General features: G+C 46.6%; 1 protein-coding gene and 1 pseudogene across 1 annotated transcript; both read left to right on the top strand.

Annotated features, from left to right (window-relative positions):
* Positions 1-5,623: 5,623 nt before the first annotated feature.
* Positions 5,624-7,185, top strand: LOC136539595 ((S)-8-oxocitronellyl enol synthase ISY1-like). The gene has a single exon (XM_066531558.1). The coding sequence runs from the start codon at positions 5,779-5,781 to the stop codon at positions 6,967-6,969; it is 1,191 nt and encodes a 396-aa protein (XP_066387655.1). The 5' UTR covers positions 5,624-5,778; the 3' UTR covers positions 6,970-7,185.
* A 1,112-nt stretch (positions 7,186-8,297) lies between these two features.
* LOC136537017 ((S)-8-oxocitronellyl enol synthase ISY1-like) lies at positions 8,298-9,692 on the top strand (annotated as a pseudogene).
* Positions 9,693-19,364: the final 9,672 nt, after the last annotated feature.

Raw genomic sequence — 19,364 nt, forward strand, 5'->3', positions numbered from 1 at the left:
GCTTGTGTTTCAGGGTACCCAGCTAGGATACATTAGTTCGTGAACCGCCGTGTGATACGATATGACTTGGCTATGGTCTAGCATCGTAGTAAGAACTAGAATATGCAAGATGATAAAATGGTTCTGATTGCTCAACCCTTGCTTGAAAGTAGCATAGGTACTTACCTAGAATGGTTAGATAATGGACTAATGGTGACTGCTAATAAAATTGAATATAAGGATGCACGTTTAGTAATGCTTCCTGTAGATGCAATAACCCACAAGCTAGATAGCCTTGCATATCCTTGGAGTCTTTTCTTTCCTCCTGATGGGTAAGCCTTGCGGAGTATAATTGAGTACTCAGGGTTTGTTCTACCCTATTGCAGGTGATAGGAACATGTGGAGCTGACACTTATATGTGGAAACCTCCTAGTGGGCTCAGCGAGGATTTCCTTAACGTTGCGGACATAGAGTTTATTTGAAACTTCCACCCAAAATATTTTACAATGGAAAAACTTATAACCTATTATGATGTATATAACGGATCATCATGTTAATGTTTAACTTGTCATTAAATGATTTTATTTCTGCTGAAACTCTAATAACATGGTTATATTCCGTTGTTATAAACAATAAATATTATACTCAGATGTTGCATGGGAAAGTGATGTAAGAAATGGCTATAATATTGTAAGCTTTATTCTCCCATATATGATCCTATTGAAAAATGTGGATTTTTGGGTTCTCCCATGGGGTGTGCTCGACAGAACTGTTTAAATTAGCTCACTCTTGGGGTGTTTAGTGTCTAATGAAAGACAAGCACCTCCAGAAGTGAGTTATTTTAGGCAGTTCTACCATACTTGGAGCCGATGGACTAAAGTAACGGTGAAGAGCAAGTGAAGTCAAGATCGATGAACCAATATGGTTACATGATGATACGAAGTGGATCATATCATTTGTGAATGGTTGGTGCATGTGTTGCATCAACATCTGAGGAGATGGAATGGAATGCGTAAGGCAAAGGTATAACCTATTGGGCATTTTATTTCATCGGTCATAGGTGTGTAGAGAAGTTTATGATCGGATTTAAGATAGATGGCTGTACTATCAAGAGAGGCAAACTTGTTTGCATATCAGTCATCTAGTGCCACTTGAGCGATCTAACTTTGCATACATGTTAGGATCGAGTGGCATGGTGAAAGGAGTGACTAACCCTTTGGGAAATATTTGTGAAAAGCTAATACACGTACACAAGGTGGTGTATCACTTGGAGTGTTAGCACATTTGTAAAGGTGTTGGCAAAGGAATCAAAGGAGATGAAGTAGGGGATGAGGTGCTGCCTCTAGGGGCACCATCACCCCCTGTCCGATGCACCGCCACCCCTAGGGAGGTGACCGACTGACCCAGGTCAAGAGGAAGGAGTTGGGTGCTGCCCTAGGGGGGCACCGCCACTGCTTGTCTAGTGGCACCGCCACCCCTAGGGTGGTGGCCACCTTGCCTTGGTCCCGAGCAGCGAGGTTAAGGGTGGCACCGCCAGTGATGGTGTACACCGCCCTAGGCATGACGGTGCACCACCGAGGTGTGTCCGGTGCCACCGCCTCAATTTTTCTGAGGCTAGAGTTTTTAGTGTTGAGCAAAGAGGGTCACCGCCATGGGCACTGTCGCCTTATGTCTAGTGCACTGCCCTAATAATCTAGAGAGGAGTGTTCTCGGGGGTTTGCCTAGGTGGTCATCGCCACCCCTAGGGCGGTGCCACCGCCACCCCTAGCCATTGGAATTTGACCGCTGGAAGGGGCACCACCATGTTTGGTGCCAGGCACCGCCCTATCCGGTGCCCTCACAGATAGCAGCCCAAATGCTCCAATGGCTCTATTTGCCTTAGGGGCTATAAATAGAGGTGGAGCTCGGCCTTGGGCTGGTTGCTGAGCACCATTAAGCCTTGGTGGCTTATGTAGGTGTGCTTGGGAGCCCTCTAACTCACATACGTTTGATAGTGATCATCCGATTGAGTGTGAGTGTGATTCTAGTGTGATTGCATTGTGAGAGTGCATCGAGTGGCACTAGGTGTTCGTGTTGCAAGTCGGTGGTACTTGTTACTCTTGCAGGTTGACACCTCCTAGACGGCTTGGTTGTGGTCTCCATCGAAGCACGCAAAGAAAATTGTGCGGTGGTTCAGAGAAGTATTTATGAGGGGTATTGTGCTCACCCCGAGGGAGCCATGAAGAGCAACTCTAGTTGAGCGTGTCATTGAGCTACCCTCACTTGGTTCGTGGGGTTCTTGCGGCGCCCAACGTGTGGTCTTCGTGTGGTGCCAATTAGCTGCCGAACCACCAAGTGAACGGTCAACACAACAGGGACTAGCTTGGTGGCAACCAAGTGAACCTCGGGATAAAAATCACCATGTCATCCTTGTCTTTTCATTTGGTTTGCATCCCCTTTACACAAGCTTGTATTTACTTTCATTTACATTGTGCTTGTGTAGTTGCTCTTATAATTAGTTAGCTTGTGTGGCTTGCTAGTTACCTTCTTGCTTGTGTAGCATAGAAGTAGTTCCCTTGCGCAACTAATTTGGCTTAAGTAGCATTGTTAGTTGCATTACTTAGTTTGTGTAGCTAAGTAATTTGCGCTCTCTAATTTGGCTTGTGTAGCCTTATTATTGAGCATTGCTAATGAGCTTATGAGCTTTGTGCTTTTTGCATCACTAGTTATGTAGGAGCTCTCCCGGTTGCTTGAAGTACTAGTTACATAGGTTTGTGTGAACTTGCTTCTAGAATTGGTTAGGTGAGCTCTACCTAGCCGGCACCATTGTTGCCTAATTAGGATCTTTCTAACGTGCTTGTGAACTTAGATAGAGGGGTATAGTCTTGGCTAAACTGTTAGTTTTAATTCTGCATTTATCTCGATTAGGCAACATGTTTAATTTTAGAAAGGACTATTCATCCCCCTCTAGTCCACCATCTTGACCCTACGAGATGGATACACATGCATCCAAACAAGCCCGTACATAGGAACGAACCCTCTAGAGCTCTTTGGTTACTTCAATTCAATCTGGCCATCTAGATTTTTAATCTTTCTACTAGTGCGTTGGGGACCCGGTTGTGTTGGTCTAGGATTGGCCCAACCGAATGTCCTGATAAATAATGAGCCGTCTTCATGCTGAAGACGACTTCAGCTCTTTTTGTCAACGAAAGGAAATACATAAATAAAGAAGGATAAATGGGCCAACCCAACGAAGGCACGAGGACCACAAGCAACAAATTAGTTTAGTTGATGGGCTAGGCTTAATTGGGCTCAACAGGACCGCAGGAGTGAGTTCCTATTTTTATCGTGACAGGTTGGTCATATTGATCGTTGTAAAGGACCATGACGCCTATGGCAGGGGTGAATTAGGTAACTTAAAATTCTACTTCTAATTCTGCCTAGTCGAAACCTATGCAAGAAAGTAACTATTCTAAATGTGCAACTAAAGTTTGGCTAGGTGTGTTGCTATCTCTACCGCAAAAGAGTTATGCACCCTAGGTTCCAATCCTATCAACTATCCTATCAAACTAAGCTAGGAAAGTCAGCACAACCACGATACATAATATAAATGTGGAAGGTAAATATGAGATAGAGATGCAAACTCCCATCGACAACTCTGATATTTTTATCGAGGTATTGAGAAGTGCTCAAGCTTTCCCCTAGTTCTTGTTGGAGTCCCTCGCAAGGAATCCATCGCAAGGGTCAAGCTCTCTGTCAGGTAACTCCGTGTATAGTCTCGGGCCTTTCCCACACGCAAGTGGGTCTCCGGTGTGCCTTCTGGCATGCATCTCCTGGACCACTCCCCACCATCTTCACTATCAAGCTTTCAGCCGAATCATCGCGGGCCTTGTTCCCTTCGGTACACAGTGGTAGCCACACCACAAGCACTGTTGGTGTGGTCTCGCAAGACTACTAGCCCCGCCGAGTGCAAACATGGTGCGCGCAAGCACCTTTGATTAAGAGGTATGCAAACCTTACTAGCAACTAGACCTAAGCCTAGAGCAAGTGCATATGAGCGTGGTCTAACTAACCTAAGCACTTCGCAAAACACCTACGCTAATCACCAAGTAATCTTTAAGTTCTATACAAGTGGAGAGCACAAATGAGATGTAGCAACACCCTCCTATCTTTTCTCAGCTCCCACACACTTCAAATGGTCGATTGGGGTCCCTTTTGTAGCCCCAAAGTGAAGAACTAGCCGTTGTGCCCGAAATGGTCATCTCTGTGAGGTCACCGGACAAGGTGGTTCCTAGCACTGGACAAGGTGGTGCCCTGTCACGTCAGCTAGTCGTTGGTCATTGACACCCGACTGTTGGGACACATGTTCACCGCCATGGGTAGGGCGGTGCCACCAACAAGTTTTGGCCGCTCTCTGGAAATTTAGGGCGGTGGCACCGCCACCCCCTGTCTGGTGCACCGCCATGGGCAGGGCAATGCACACAGACATTCCCTCCATCTCTAAAAAAGAGTCGCTATGAGAATCGTGCTGATCAAACTTTCTCATCTTTAACCAGGTTTGTAGAAAAATATGTGTAATATTTGTATCTTCAAATAAGTTTATTATAAAAGTATATTCAACGTCTACCTAATGGTATCAATTATATACCATAAATATTAATATTTTGTTAATATATTTGATCAAAGTTAAAAGTTGTTGATTTTTTGGAAGCGAGATTGACTCTTTTTTTAGAGACAGAGGGAGTAGGTGGGATTTTGAAAGAAAAAAAAACAATTTAACCGGACCATGAGAACAAGTATAATAAGTCATAGCGGGCTATAAGAGAATCCATATCATCAAAATCTTATGTGGAGGTAAGAGAATTGAAATGAGAGAAGGAAGCGAGCCGTTGGTTAACAGCCCGGCTGCAGACACGAGAAAAAGATGTCTTTTACATCATCTCTCCTGTTGGATAAGGAGGTGTTTGATTCTTTAGTCGTTTCTAAAATTTATGTCACATTAAATGTTTAGATATTAATAAGGAGCATTAAATATAGATTAATTACAAAATCAATTACATAGATGGAGGCTAATTTGCGAGACGATTTTTTAAACCTAATTAATCTGTCATCAGCACATATTTACTGTAGCACCACGTTGTCAAATCATGGACTAATTAGGCTTAAAAGATTCGTCTCGCAAATTAGTCTCAAGTTGTGCAATTAATTTCGTAATTAGTCTATATTTAATACTCCATGGCCCTGTTCATTTGGAGGAATTTTTTAGGATTCTAGAGGAATTTGTGAGAGAAAAACACTGTTTCGGATGAAAAAAAAACGGATCAGGTTGGGTTTAAGAGCACGCAAACGAGATATGTATGTGTCCAAACATTCGATGTGACAAAAATTTTAGGAGGAAGCACAGTAAACAGAATCTAAGTCTATAACAAACACAGCTCGCTAGCCGCCCGCAGCCGGCGCTATTATTATCCTTGCTGTGAACAGACCTAGCGCTGTGACACGATGAACAGGAGCCGCGTCGGATCCGAATCGGCTCACAGTCACACGACAAAAAAAACAAACAAAGCAACCACCGCCGGCCGCGGCGCACGCACCCCCGACCCCGCCGAGCAGCGCAACACACGTAGAGTATTAGATTAGACAAGGCAGGCAACACGCGACACCCAATTATTCACCCAACAACACCCCGCAGCCCGCAGGCAAAGACAAGGATCATCACCGCCTCCCCGCCTGCTCTGCTCCTCTCCTCCCTCCCGAATCCCGATCCCAGCCTCCCGCACCCCCGCCGCCGCCGCCAAATCCAGCCCAACCCAAGCCGCGATGAGCTGGTGGTGGACGGGCGCGATCGGCGCGGTCAAGAAGCGGCAGGACGAGCAGGCGGCGGCGGCCGAGCCCTCGTACCAGAGCGTGGCCCTCGTCGTCGGATCCACCGGCATCGTCGGCACCTCGCTCCTCGACATCCTCCCGCTCGCCGACACCCCCGGCGGGCCGTGGAAGGTCTACGCCGTCTCGCGCCGCCCGCTCCCGCCCTGGTCCCCGGCGCCCTCCCCCGCCGTCACCCACCTCCACCTCGACCTCGCCGACGCCGCCGCCGTCGCCGAGGCCCTCGGCGCCCTCACCGACATCACCCACGTCTTCTTCGTCGCCTGGACCAGCCGCGCCACCGAGGCGGAGAACCGGGAGGCCAACGCCGCCATGCTCCGCAACGTGCTCTCCGTCGTCGTCCCCAACTGCCCGGCCCTCGTCCACGTCTGCCTCCAGACCGGCCGCAAGCACTACGTCGGGCCCTTCGAGGCCATCGGCAAGGTGCAGACCCCGGACCCGCCCTTCAACGAGGACATGCCGCGCCTCGATTGCCCCAACTTCTACTACGACATGGAGGACATCCTCTTCGACCAGGTCTCCCGCCGCGACGGCGCCGTCAGCTGGTCCGTGCACCGCCCCACCACCGTCTTCGGCTACTCCCCGCGCAGCGCCATGAACCTCGTCGGCAGCCTCTGCGTCTACGCCGCCATCTGCCGGAAGGAGGGCGCCACGCTCCGGTGGCCCGGCTCCAGGGTCACCTGGGAGGGCTTCAGCGACGCCTCCGACGCCGACCTTATCGCCGAGCACGAGATCTGGGCCGCCGTCGATCCCTTCGCCAAGAACGAGGCCTTCAATTGCAGCAACGGGGATCTCTTCAAGTGGAAGCAGCTGTGGCCGGTCCTCGCCGATCACTTCGGGGTGGAATGGGCTGGCTACGAAGGGGAGGAGAACAGGTTCAAGCTCGAGGACGCCATGGCCGGGAAGGAAGCCGTCTGGGCGGAGATTGTCATGGAGAATGACCTCATAACGACGGAGCTTGACGAGATCACCAATTGGTGGTTCGTCGATGCCATGTTTGCTGTCGAGACCCAGCTTCTGGACAGCATGAACAAAAGCAAGGAGCATGGCTTCCTGGGCTTCAGGAACACCGTCACCTCTTTCAACACATGGATCGAGAAGATGAAGGTCTTCAAGATTGTTCCCTGATTCGTCCCTGCAATTCAGTTCTCTACTGCTGTTTCGCTTCTTTTGTGTGCCATATTATCTTTGCTCATTTATCAACTTCCAGGCCTCTTGTAATTTAGTTCCATTTCATACATTTTGCTATCTTTGCCAGGTTTGCATGTTGTATACTAGGAACAAATAAAGATGATCAACACATTGCAAATAAGTTATTCTTGTTCAGCTTCAGTTTGATTGAAATTGTGTGTGTATTGAATCACTAACTGAATGTTTTTGTTACTAGCATTGCTATATCTGTGAATCACTTGGTACATCAATCAATTTTGTTTTACCCCATTTGTGGTGCATTCTTGTAAGCCTCTGGTTCTTCGTTCGGTTGTCGATCGTTTTCTTGTATCAGTAAATATGTTTTAGAGATCAACACGTTGTTCATAAGTTATTCTTCCTTGGCTGGCAATAATTGCCCTGTAACTGTGTGAACATTGAATTATTGATCGAATGTTTTCATTACAAGCATTGCTATATCATTGCATTGGCTGTAAAAGCTCACTATCAATGTTGATTATTTTCTATCTGCTCATTCTTTTAAATCTTTACATGTCCTTTGTCTGCTATTGTGGATCCCTTCCTTTTTTTTTTCAGTCACGTTATCTAGAGATGGCTCTGCATGTTGAGAAGTCACCGAAATGTTTTGTTTCGGTATTAATAATCAGTGTCTTGCTTGCTTTCACATCTTTATTCCCGATCCAAATCCTTGCACTGGCTGCAGCAAGTCTTTCCCTGCTACACATTTTTCCTGGAATTTGGTCTCTAAATGCGACATTGTTACTCGTCTCAGTCATATACAAGGCCGATTTTGCCTCGGATGCCCCATCTTTTTGGTCCAGTTTTTCTTTTGCATCGGATGGGATGGAAAACCTGGGGCGCAAAAGCTTGTTTATTTGAGAGCTATTCTCATTCATGTCTAGTCTTTCCTTGTGTTCACTTCTCAATCCGGAGAGGTTCAATTGAGCTAGTAGTTGAAGCTCAAGGAAGGCACGTCTTCTTTGTGCGCTAATTCTGATTGGGCAGGGATTGGTGGTTGTCAGCATCTTTGACAAGTCACTGGTTGGCTCTTCAAGATCTGATTTGGGTTCTGCTTCCTTCCGACAAAGCAGAGAGAGACACGGCACAGCTAGGCTGTTCTTCAATCATGGACCTCTGTTGTTCATCTAGTATTAGTATATTGGGCAACAGAAACTCACGTTGCGTGGTTGCTATTCTTCTTCCATTCCGGATGTGGATGGATACCGAGCGACCCATCATTATGGAGTTCTTATGCTGTGCGTGGGATAAGTGTTTTTTTTACATCAATGCGTCAAGTTATTGCTCTTTGCTCCACATCTGCGTTCAGTATGAACCATGGCTTCGTGTTCTTGTTTTCGGGCCAGAAAGGCGACTGGGCTGGGTCTAAAAATTTGGGCTACATTGATTTAGCCCATTATATGTGTGCGAGTTTTTATTTTCTTTGAGATTGTTTAAGTTTCGTGTGCACGTTTTGTGTGCAGCCATCCGGTTCACGGTGCACACGCACGTTTGAGTTCCAGGTGCATAACTTTATCAATATATTATGTCTAGATATATAGTAAACACTATATATTAAAAAAAGACATAACAACCTACAATTTGAAATATAGGAACTATTAATTAACCTGTCGGTTCGACAAACTCATAGAGAAATAAATATAACCCTATTGGTTTTAGCGTAACACGCAAGAATAATCAAATTTTCTTGTAAGTTAACTTGGAACACATAAAAATAGCTCACATCATAATTTGGTTTCAGAAAAGGACCAAACAAATATATGGCACTAGTCCTCCGTATCTTTCTGCACCCGTGTGCCCGTTCGTCGGCGTCGATAAGGATCAAGTTTGTGACAATCAACGCGTGGAGCGATAAGCATGAGCTGGTGGTGGGCATGAAGTGGCGGTAGGATGGAGATGGCCATGCCGTCACGTCCGGCCACTAGTCCTTCAACAGCGTCGCGTCGTCCGCTCCACCGAAATAGTGGGCACCTCCCCCGTTGACATCCTCCCGCTGCCGGACACCCCTGGTGGGCCATGGAAGGTCTACGTGTTGTCCCGCCGTCCACCCCTGCCATGGCACCCTCCGTCACCGTCCTACATGACCCACCTGCACGTCGACCTCACCGACTCCACCGCCGTCGCTGAGGCCCTAACGCCGCTGACCGACGTCACCCACATCTTCTACGTCGCCTGGTCCTCGCGCCCCACGGAGGCCCAGAACCAGGAGGCCAACTCTGGCATGCTCCGCAACGTGCTCTCGGTCGTCGTCCCCAGCTGCTCCGCGCTCGCCCACATCTGCCTACAGACCGGGACCAAGCACTACGTCAGAGCCTTCGAGGCCATCGGCAAAGACGGTCCCCATCCTAGACCCGCCCTACACAGAGGACATGCTGCGCCGTGACTGCCCCAACTTCTACTACGACCAGGAGGACATCCTCGTCAATGCCGTCTCCCAGCGCGGCACGGCGCTGCCGCCGTAAGCTGGTTTGTGCACCGCCCCAGGCTCATCTTCGGGTTCACCCCTCAGAGCGACCATGAACATAATCTGCAGCCCCTGCGTGTACGCGGCCATCTACCGAATGGAGCGCGCCGTGCTTCGGTGGCTGAGGTCCCGTGGTGCTTGGGAGGGGTTCAACAACGCGTCCGAAGCGGACCTCGTGGCGGAGCATGTTGGAGTTTAGTCCCACATTGGATATCGATGGTGGGGGAGCATAATATATAAGGTGGGGGCAATCCAACCTATCAGACTAGTCTTTTGGGTTGAGTAAGGCCCAAAGACCTTATATGTTGTCAGCTCTGGTGGACCTAGGACCTGTGGGAGCACAGGCTCGTGATAACGAGCCAGGCCGGCTGCAAGCTAGCTCCAACAGATCGAGAATTCGGTGGTCACCACCGGTTCCAACAATTGGTATCAAAGCCCATGGTTAAAAAGATAAATCCGATAAAAAATCTCGAGCGTCACATATGGTGGGGGCACCCCGATGTGTGACTAAGGAGGAAATTGTTGGGGTTTAGTCCCACATTGAATATCGATGGTGAGGAAGCACAACATATAAGGTGGGGCAATCCAACCTATCAAGTTAGTCTTTTTGGTTGAGTTATGCCTAAGGCCTTATATGTTGTTAGTTTCGATGGACCTGAGACCTGTGGGAGCGTAAACGAGCCGGGTCGGCCTTATATGTTGTCAGCTCTAGTGAACCTAAGACCTGTGGGAGCGTAGGCTCATAGTAACGAGCCGGACTGGCTGCAAGCCAGCTCCAATAGATCGAGAACTCGGTGGTCACTATCGGTTCCAACAATTAGTATCGGAGCCCATGCTCAAAAAAAAGTTAAACCTGATATAAAAATCTCGAGCGTCACGATGGCGGGGGCACCCCTATGTGTGACTATGGGAGAGATTGTTGGGGTGGGTTGAGTTAGGCCCAAGGCCTTAGATGTTGTCAGCTCCGATGGACCTAGAACCTGTGCGAGCGTAGGCTCATGGCAACGAGCCGGGCCGGCCTTATATGTTGTCAGCTCTAGTGGACCTAGGACCCGTGGGAGCGTAGGCTCGTGGTAATGAGCTGGGCCGGCTGCAAGCCAGCTCCAACAGATCAAGAACTCGGTGGTGACCACTAGTTCCAACAATTGGTATCAGAGCTCATGGTCAAAAAAGTTAAACCCGATAAAAAAATCTTGAGCGTCACGTATGGCGGGGGCACCCCTATGTGTGACTACGGGGGAGATTGTTGGAGTGGGTTGAGTTTGGCACAAGGCCTTATATGTTGTCAGCTCCGGTGGACCTGGAACTTGTGCGAGCGCAGGCTCATGGCAACGAGCTGGGACGGCCTTATATGTTGTCAGCTCCAATGGACCTGGGACCCGTGAGAGCGCAGGCTCATGGTAATAAGCCGGGCCGGCTGCAAGCCAGCTCCAACAAATCGAGAACTCGGTGGTCACCACCAGTTCCAACAATCGGTATTAGAGCTCATGGTCAAAAAAAGTTAATCCCGATAAAAAAAAATCCCGAGCATCACGTATGGTGGGGGCACCCTTATGTGTGACTACGGGGGAATTATTGGGGTTTAATCCTACATCATGTAGCGATGATGGAAAATCACAACATATAAGGTAGGAGAAGCTCATACCTATCAGGCTAGTCTTTTTAGATAAGTAAAGCCCAAAAGCCTTATATATTATCAGCTTCGGTACATCTGGGACCTATAGAAACGTAGGCTCATAGTAACAAGCCAAACCAGCTGTAAGCCAGCTCCAAAGGAGGTTGTCTGGGCGGCGTTCCTGGACAGCGTGAACAAGAGCAAGGAGCACGGGTTCCTCGGCTTCCGGAACACGGTCTAAGTCCTTTGCCACATGGATCGACAAGCTAAAGGCTTACATGATTGTTCCTTGATGCCTTTCATCATTTACCTGTTCCTTGTAAGTGATTAACATATTTTAACTATCGTTGATTTACCTGTCAGACATCTAGTTTTACTACTGTCTTTCTTTTTGTCACATCAGCGCACGCACGCACAGCGGGAGGGGGCAGGGGACCCGGCGACAGCAGCTTGAGGCCTTGGGAGATCTCACCCCCCGCGTGCCGCGTGGGTGGGGTTAATCCAAAGTGGTCACCCAATCCACTCCATGCTGCGTCTGAACCTCAATTGCTAATTGAGCTATTTGGATGAAGATGATAGATTGGCAGGGTTTTGTCAATTTCGCCGGAAGAAACTGGATATGCTATGTCTTTGCAGGCTAATGACAAGCTGCACAGAGCTTCAGGCAAAATTTATATGCATAAAGAAGCACAAAGATTTGACATAAGACTTGTGAACTAAGATCACTACCTATCCATGATTCACCGATTCATCTCTAACATTTGAATTAAAATCATAAAAAGAGCATGACCAATCTAAAATTTATCTCTAAAATCAAATAAAAAATTAGTAAAATAGAAAGATGGACCAAAAAATTCATCTTAAAACAACAGAAGAAAAAATCTTCCAAAAAAACCTGCAAAAATACAAATTAAATCTGAAATGTGTTGGACAAGCTCCATTGAACCAATCCAGCAAGGAACATGTGGATATAAAACAACTTATCATGCTGGTTCATGTTGGATACAGGCAACATGCATATGTTCTTTTATTTACACCAATTCTTCTTTCATACGTAGTACTAGCAAGGAGCCACTCCTACAGTCCTGGCAGATATAGTATAGGAGCTTAGAAAACATGAAATTAGTCGGGTTAAATTATTCAAGGCACATTAGAGGAAAATAAAACCCAAAAGTACTTGATGCAAATATCAGGTAATCAAGAAAATAATGTACATCATATATAATTCTATTTGGGAGCATTCAACAGTGAACAGTAAGCATACAAATTCAGTAAAAGGTGCTCAGTTTTCAAGTGTGGTTGAACAATAAATTATTTACTATATCAAAAGACAAAGACACAGAAAGACTTCTGAAACAACTTCGACATTCTCTTTCACAATCTTTTTGAAGCATTCTTGTGATAAAATTCACATTCTTTTTGAAGCTTTCTACTCCGTATGTGACAATGTTCGACATGAACAAAACTGAAACGAGCAGCAGACACATCCAAAATTGAATAGAGTTACTACAAATATACTTTCCCATAAAAAATAACTAGAATAATTTTTTACACCACACAGTTGATTATATACTGCATAGCATTCACTTTCTTGGGCTCTGAACACTAGACAAGAAAGAACCATATCAAATCGAGCAGGTTAAAACTTAAAAGATAGGACAAGACGAGACATGAGTGGATACGGATCGTGGAAATAAGCTAAAGAATACTTGAGGAGCTGTCGTCCTCTCTAAGGCCTCGTTTAGTTCCACCCAAAAACCAAAAATTTTTGCATAGTAACCGTCACATCGAATCTTGCGGCACATGTATGGAGTACTAAATGTAGACGGAAAAAAAAAACTAATTACACAGTTAGTCGAGAAATCGTGAGACGAATCTTTTAAGCCTAAATAGTTTATAATTGGACAATTTTTGTCAAATACAAACGAAAGTGCTACAGTAACCAAAAACCAAAAATTTTCGGAACTAAACACGCCCTAACTCTACTACTCTAGGCCGGAGCAGGAGCAGTTGTCACCGTGTCGATCTGACCCCCAACCTTCGTTTTGCATGTGGGCATATTAAAAGCCTGTCTTATTAAAAAAAAAAACTACAGACACGCATCCTTCTCGTCCTCCACCTAACGCTGAAGGATAATATTGTCATGTTCACTTGAGTTTATTCGGAACTACTTTTCAGTTATAGAATAATATTTTTCTCTCACAATATTTCAGCATAATCATCAGTATAAGTTAAATTTCAGCATCAACGAACAGGGTGATTATTATCAAGCAACACATGATGTATTCATTATTGGCCCTTTTGTTTTTGATAATGTATATTCAGTTGCCCTTGAGTTTTGCATGCCGGAAGGCTGGCTAATTTTTGCTCCTTCGCGTCCATCTTGCTGTCAAGGCATGTCATTATCTAGCTAGCCGCCGAAAAAATGAGTTAACCTCATCGCGTGGAGGACGGAACTAGCTATCTACCCTACACGTTTCGTCTGTATATACATGCGCTCCCTCAGTCGCCAAAATAAGGTAATTATAGGATTCATGTCCGTCAAACTAGCACGTACAAATTGATTTTGTTTCCTTCTTTATTTTGGGAACAAATTGATTGGTTTGCTATGCGTCAATTGCCTCGTACAGTAATGATACAATTCGACACCAAGTTAATATTGATGGCTACTCCTATGACTCTACCGCCACAAAGTATTATTTGTATTATTTTGGTTCGAGTATACCTCTTTAGTAAACGATTGGTATGATAAATATTTCATAGTACTACTTATTTTGCAAAATTGCCTGTTCATGAATACTGTATTATGGAAGCGGCTTGATTTTTTCAGAGTAAAATACATGACGGCTTCTGGACTTGTCCCAGGTGTGTCATTTAGGTTTCCAAACATTTTAAATACATTTTTAGATCCTCTAACTTGTCTTTACGTGTCTTTTAGGTACTAAACTTTTAAAATGCTATTTTTAAACCATAGGACTTGTCTTAGCGTGTTATCTAAGTCCATGAACACCCACGATCTACTCCGCATCACGACACCACATACCATTGCAGTTCTATCTACACCTTGTTCTTGATTGGGTGTGGCAGAACCGCCCAAAATAATACGTTTTTGAAGGCGTTCGTCTTCCACTAGACACTAAGCACCCCGAAAGTAAGCTACACTAGACGGTTCCGTCGAGCACACCCCAAGGGAGAACTCGAACAATCCACGCTTTTCATCTATAATCCAATAATGAGAATGAATTTACAATACTTAGTCCATTTCATACAACAAGAGTTCTCGGAAATATATTATTACAATACCAAGATCAGAGTGTAGAATTTAAACAGCGGAATTGAAATAAACATCTAACGATAAGATACAAGGATCCATCTGTGCCCACCAAAAGAATCCTCCACACAACAGCCACTCCTCAAGCTACGCCTGCAACAGGGATAAATAAACCCTGAGTACACAATGTACTCGCAAGACTTACTCGACTAGTGGGAATACTTTTCCGACTCTAAAGGATATGATAAGCTTTATGGTTTGTTGGGTTTCCTTTTTGCGAAAAGCATTACTAGTAGTGAATCTTTATGTATGTGTTTTATTAGCAGTCATGATTAGTTCATTAGCTAACCATTCTATGTAATCACATGTTCTACTTTCAAGCAAGAGTTGAGCAATCAGATCCATTCATCCGCTTTCATCTTTCAGTTCTTACTATGGTCTAGATCATAGCCAAGTCGTACCGTATCACACGGCGATTCATGAACCAATGTATCTCAGTTGGGTACCCCGAAACACACGCTCCGCTTGTACCTCAGGCACAAGCAAGACCAATCCACCACTCTCTTATCAAGGGGTCCAGGTCCCCATCCAAACTTGGACTCCAAGCCCCCACTCTTGAGTCCTGGACTTAGTGTGGTGCTTAGACCTCCCCCATCCCCGCCTCCTATCAGTCGGTACAGAAAGAGCCGAAACCCATGACAAGAGAGCAACAAGCCTTCCCACTCCTATAAGCAAGTATGTGCTCATGATAATAAGTCTGTGACCTGACTACCATCTATAGTAACGGACAGTCCTTAACCGACACGGACAGAGAAAATAGTGTAACCAAGCTATGCCTCGTTGACCACGGGACACGACCTATTATACCCATCAATACCCATACCATATCCCTGCCCGGTCTCTAGTACCTTTCACCATTTTATCATGAGAGTAATAATAATAATCACCTATTATGAGTAACGACAAGTTACTCACGCTACCGATAGCCTAAGCATAGCAGCTACTTGACCTATGCTAGTAGGACTCATAGGTAGATTTATATATGCATGTAGTTTCAATATAAATCCTATAACATAAATGCACGTCACATATATATCTAGTGATTATTCAAAATAAGGGTTATGCACCAGGGTATGCCTTGGGTAGGCGAATTATCAGCTATGTCAGTTGTTAGTGGCTGTGGGGTTTCCTCCTATATGAGGACCTCCTCCTCGTACTCCTCGACTATCTCCTCATACTCTTGCTCTCCGGCGGTCATGAACTCCACCAACTCGTTCTCTCATGCATGCAATGATGATGCAACACTTAGTATTTTAGCAACAACAACTCTTAAAATAAGAATACACATGCTAAGCTACTAAGCTAGCTCTAATAACTAAGATACCAAGCTAATCATTATCTCTACCAAATAGATTTAAAGCTCACCTTACAAGTGTTTAACTTTTATAAACCAATATCATGTCATTATTCCTTTAGCCTTAATGGGTATTTAGCTACCTATTAAGTAGTCTATTCTAGGGCTACAAAAATTACAGTGAGCACATAATAATACAATGGTGCTACTATAAAAATTTTAGAGTTTTTGCTATCACCAATCTACCACAAGAATTTCTACAATTATTAATCAAAATAATACTAAGCATCTCAACTATTTTAATGCTCCTTAGCAACCACACATATATGTATGAACTAACTATACTAACAGATAGACAATATTTTTGGCAACCTAACAAAATTAGTTTCACAATTTTTGGATATCTACATTATTTTATAATTTTATATTAATTACCAAAGTTCAGCTCAGAATTAAAATGAAAAGCTATTTCTATTTTCCACAAAAAATAAACCGATTTCGGCCCACGTGGGGCACGTCCCACGTGCGGAGATGGCCCGCGGCGGGGAGCCCGCGCACGCTGGCACTCTTGCAAAAACGCCCTCACGTTATTAGATAATAGCGCAAACACTACATGTACTTTTCTATAGACAACGACTTTGCAATGGAGCCCTCGTATCTTTTCACCTTCGCACCGAAGAGGTCCCTGAGACGCCCTGCGCTCACCGACACAGCGGACGGTGGCACTTGGCAGTACGCTGACCACTCGAGGCTCGTACTAACCCAACTAATGAGTCAAACCCCATCTACGACCCTAACGCCTACCCTAAGCGGCGATACGGAGCAACAGGGCGCACTGGAGCGAGCTGCGGTCATCTTGATGAGCTACAACACTAACAGGACAGTAGAGATAGGGGATAAGCACTAGGGGCACACCACAAACCTAGCTGAAGTGGTGGTTCGGCCAGCAACTACCTGAGCAGGGCTGGTCGCGTGCGCGCGATGAGCACGGTGATGAGCCACGGTGGACATGGCCGTGTCAGCGGCGGTAGGGAGGTGGTAGCGCTCCCACTAGCGTGCGCATAGAGGAGAGGGAGCCAAGGCAAGCTAGTGGTGTAGAGGAATTTGCATGGGGTGAAGTGGTGGAGGCAGGCCATGGCGCGCGCGGTGATGGGTCTTAATGGCGTGGTGGCGGGGCAAAGCTCTAAAATTGAGGCTCGGCTGAGCCACAAATAAAGTAGGGTGGGGGTGGCTGGAGAGGGGACATGAGGGTGGAGGCGTGAACAAGAGGGGTTGATGAGAGGTGACCCCTTGCAGTTGTGACACCGGTGCGATTTGACGGCGGCAGGGAGACAAGAATAGAGAGAGAGAGAGAGCGAGGGAGCGGTGGGGGAGGGCAGTCAGCGACTCGGCATGGGTGTGCCTTGGCGGGACGTGGTTGGCACGACCGGCGTAGCCCATGGCTAGGCACTAGCTGATAGACATGCACACTCACGATCGGTGTGGCCCACGCATCGTAGTGCCATCAATGGCAAGGCGATGGCGACACGGCACGTGCGCGCAGCATCAAGGCGGGCCCATGATGCAGTGCAGCTATAGGCATGCAGCATGGTGATGCGATGGTGGTAGTAGCAGTGTCATCGTGGCGTGGGTGCAAAGGCAGCAGCAATACTAGTGGTAGCCCCGGTGGCAGGGGCGGTCAAGCATAGAGTGGACCGGTGGCCTAGCGGTGCGGCCAGAGCAGCCAAGCTGCGGCAAGGCCACGGCCAGCCGGTGCACGGCCACATGTGCGCATGGCACAACCGTGCGGCGACACAAGTCGGCCACACGTGGTGACTGAAAGGTCGAGATGGTGGACTAGAGGGGGGTGAATAGTCCTTTCTAAATTTAATCACGTCGGATAACCAAAACAAATGTGGAATTAAAATAATCGGTCTAGCCAAGACTATACCCCTCTATCGAAGTTCACAAGCACCTTATAAAGATCCTAATTAGTCACACAAACCTATGCCACTAGTATTTTGCACACCGGGAAGCTCCTACACAATTCTAGTAAGCAAAAGCACAAAGCTTCTAAGCTCACTAGCAATGCACAAAAATAAGGCAACGAATGTTAAATTAGAGAGCGTAAATACTTAGCTACACAAACTAAGCAATGTGACTAACAAGGTTACACAAACCAAATTAGCCACGCAAGGGAGCTACTTCTATGCTACACAAGCAAGAAGGCAACTAGTGAGCTACACAAGCTAACTAATTACAAGAGGAACTACACAAGCACAATGTATATGAAAGTAATTACAAGCTTGTGTAAGGGGATTGCAAACTAACAGGAAGAACAATGTTGACACGGTGATTTTTCTCCTGAGGTTCACGTGCTTGCCAACATGCTACATCCCCATTGAGACAAGCTCCAAGGTTGTCGTCGTTCCTCTTGCTAGTGGTGACCCGCAAGTCACACTCTCCCACATGGAGTGCTTACCACAAGCTCTAGCACTTGACCTGGCCAGACCACTTGTCGCCCTTTGTGTCTTGCTTTACTAGAGTTGCTCTTCACGGCTCTCGCGGGGCGAGCACAATGCCCCTCACAAAGCTCTTCTCTGGAGCACCACACAAGCTTCTTGCGGGCTTCGACGGAGACCGCCACTAAGCCATCTAGGAGGTGGCAACCTCCAAGAGTAACAAGAACCACCAGCTTGCAACTTGATCACCTAGTGCTACTTGATGCAACTTCACGATGCAATCGCACTGGAATCACTCTCTCACACAATCGGATGATCACTATCAAGCATATGTGAGATGGAGGGCTCCTAAGCACTCACAAGCATGGACACAAAGCCCCCAAGGTGCTCTACAATAGCCATGGCCAAGACCCCATTCTATTTATAGCCCCACGGGCTAAACTAGCCGTTACCCCTTCACTGGGCAAAACTCAGGGTGACCGGACACGCCAGTCAGATCAACCGGACACACTCGACCAGCGTTCAGTCAACAGATGCATGCCACATGTTGCCTCTGTTCAACCTCAGTCACTTGATCTCAATGGTTGGCAGTCACGCCCCAATGGTCAAGTGATGACCGGATGCATCTTTGCGCCAAGACCGGACGCGCCACCGCCTGAGTCTGGTTGTTTCCAGAGAGCTTCCTGAGCCTCTGTTTTACGACCGGACACATCCGATCCTGCATGATCGGACACAGACCAGCTAGAGTCCAGTCATTTCTAGAGAGCTCCCCGAGCCTCTATTTTGTGACCAGACGCGTTAGGTTGGTCGCGATCGAACACAGCACCTGAGTCCGGTCCTTCACCACCTGCCACATGTCAATGCTGCTCCTTGCGCCAAGACATCAGCATACATCATGACTGATCGGACGTAGCCTCAGCGCGTCAGGTCACCTCTTCACGCCAACATCCGATCACGTGACCGAGACCGCATGCTCAACTGCTGCCACTGACCGGACATGCCGGACCTGCCGAGGCCAGCGTCTGGTCACTCATAGTGACCCCTTCTCATCTTTGTTTCATTGTCGAGTTGATCCACATCAACTCCAACTTCTTCTCCTTTGTAAATGTACCAACACCACCAACTGTACACCACCGTGTGTATGTGTATTTAGCATTTTCACAATCATTTTCCAAAGGATTAGCCACTCA

This window comes from Miscanthus floridulus, chromosome 2, assembly GCF_019320115.1.
Source record: "Miscanthus floridulus cultivar M001 chromosome 2, ASM1932011v1, whole genome shotgun sequence".
Classification (NCBI taxonomy): domain Eukaryota; kingdom Viridiplantae; phylum Streptophyta; class Magnoliopsida; order Poales; family Poaceae; genus Miscanthus; species Miscanthus floridulus.

Excerpts from the sequence above, each read along its gene's own strand:
- LOC136539595 (XM_066531558.1), top strand. The coding sequence starts at position 5,779 with ATGAGCTGGTGGTGGACGGGCGCGATCGGCGCGGTCAAGAAGCGGCAG.